Source organism: Amphimedon queenslandica, unplaced genomic scaffold (genome assembly GCF_000090795.2).
Source record: "Amphimedon queenslandica unplaced genomic scaffold, v1.1 AMPQUscaffold_13152, whole genome shotgun sequence".
NCBI classification, from domain to species: Eukaryota; Metazoa; Porifera; class Demospongiae; order Haplosclerida; family Niphatidae; genus Amphimedon; species Amphimedon queenslandica.
Window position 1 is genome coordinate 95,057 of NW_003546612.1, and position 1,336 is coordinate 96,392.

Sequence of the window (1,336 nt, forward strand, 5' to 3'; positions counted from 1 at the left end):
CATCTTAACTGCTACATCAATGGTATCTCCATTAGTTTTCTTCCACTGTCCCTTACACACATTACCAAACTGACCAGATCCAATTATAGTACTCAATCTATTAAAAATACCAGATATATATTGTTAGCTTTGATACACATACATCAAACTGTCTCTATGAATCATAGGATTTGATGAACGCTCAATTTGACCATAAATTTCATCTTCACTTTCTCCAGGTTGAACAAAAGCAATGGTGTTCCTTTTAGCCTAAAGCAATAACAATAACAAGCTTTTATAATATTAGTACTCACAAGTTTGCGGGCATTAAATTTTGGTACAGTTTTACGTTCATTTTCTAATGTAAAGTAAACAGGCAAATCTTTCTTATCACCACTTTCAGTTGCAGCCTATTGTAAGTAAATGACAATCATGATATGAAATATTTCTATTTAACTGACATCTTCATCAAGTGTAAAATATACAGCCCCAGCTCCCCCTTCATCTTTTTCCTCGGCCTCTTCTTGTATGAAATACAATGAATTGGCTACACCTTTAGTGTCATCATCAACCTATCAATTCCAAATTAAATTAAATCTTTTTTATTAGATACACGTACATCTAAATAAATTGGAGGAGGTAGGACCACATTGGCAATATTCTCATTGTCATAATCCTCAGTTGGATACTTGTTGTCGTCCTATTAATGATCAATAATAACATGGTTCAAATTTTATAAAGAGCACCTCAGTTTTCAAAGCTTCTAATTCAGAGTACAGTAGATTAGTAAAAGTCTGTGGTGTTGTCTCATGCTTCAAAGTTAAAGCAGGATCATCATAGTCTGGAACTGGATGTTCTTCAGATGGAGCAGCTTTTGAATCCTTTGACATTGAATTATATAAATTCGAAAAAACTATAAAAATCAAAATTAATTATTGCACGTATTTATAAATTTCTTACGTATTGGACTTGTAAGATTTGTAGTAGCAGGAACATTCAGTTTACGAGACTTTCTTCTTGATTTTGATACTAATAAAACTATCAACAGAATAGCAACTATTAGTATTATTAAAATAAGCAACACTGCACCAATGACTCCTCCAATAACTAACGAATTGTTACTATCATCAGCAGAAGTGGTAGGCATCACAGTAGAACTTGTGCTTAGTGTAGTGGCTGATGACATGCTTAGTGTAGGTTGAGTAGTAGATGGAGGGTTTACTAATGATGACAATGATGATGATCTCTGCATGCTTGAAGTTGTTGTTTGTGATAATGTTGATACTTCACTGCTTGAGGTGAAAGCTCGACGAAATTGTAGTAGCTATTAAAATTATAGATATTATTTATGGTAAAG

The 1,336-nt window shown here is 33.1% G+C and overlaps 1 protein-coding gene across 1 annotated transcript in view; it reads right to left on the reverse strand.

The window, feature by feature from the left end:
• Positions 1-123: 123 nt before the first annotated feature.
• The window catches only part of LOC100641648 (CUB and sushi domain-containing protein 3-like), a 4,995-nt gene continuing 3,782 nt past the window's right edge, over positions 124-1,336 (reverse strand). The window contains exons 6-11 of the mRNA XM_020000805.1: positions 940-1,017; positions 726-892; positions 599-679; positions 441-551; positions 294-389; positions 124-249 (exon numbers count right to left, since the gene is read on the reverse strand). Of these exons, the coding sequence (XP_019856364.1) occupies positions 124-249; positions 294-389; positions 441-551; positions 599-679; positions 726-892; positions 940-1,017 (659 nt within the window). The remainder of the gene's footprint in view (positions 250-293; positions 390-440; positions 552-598; positions 680-725; positions 893-939; positions 1,018-1,336) is intronic.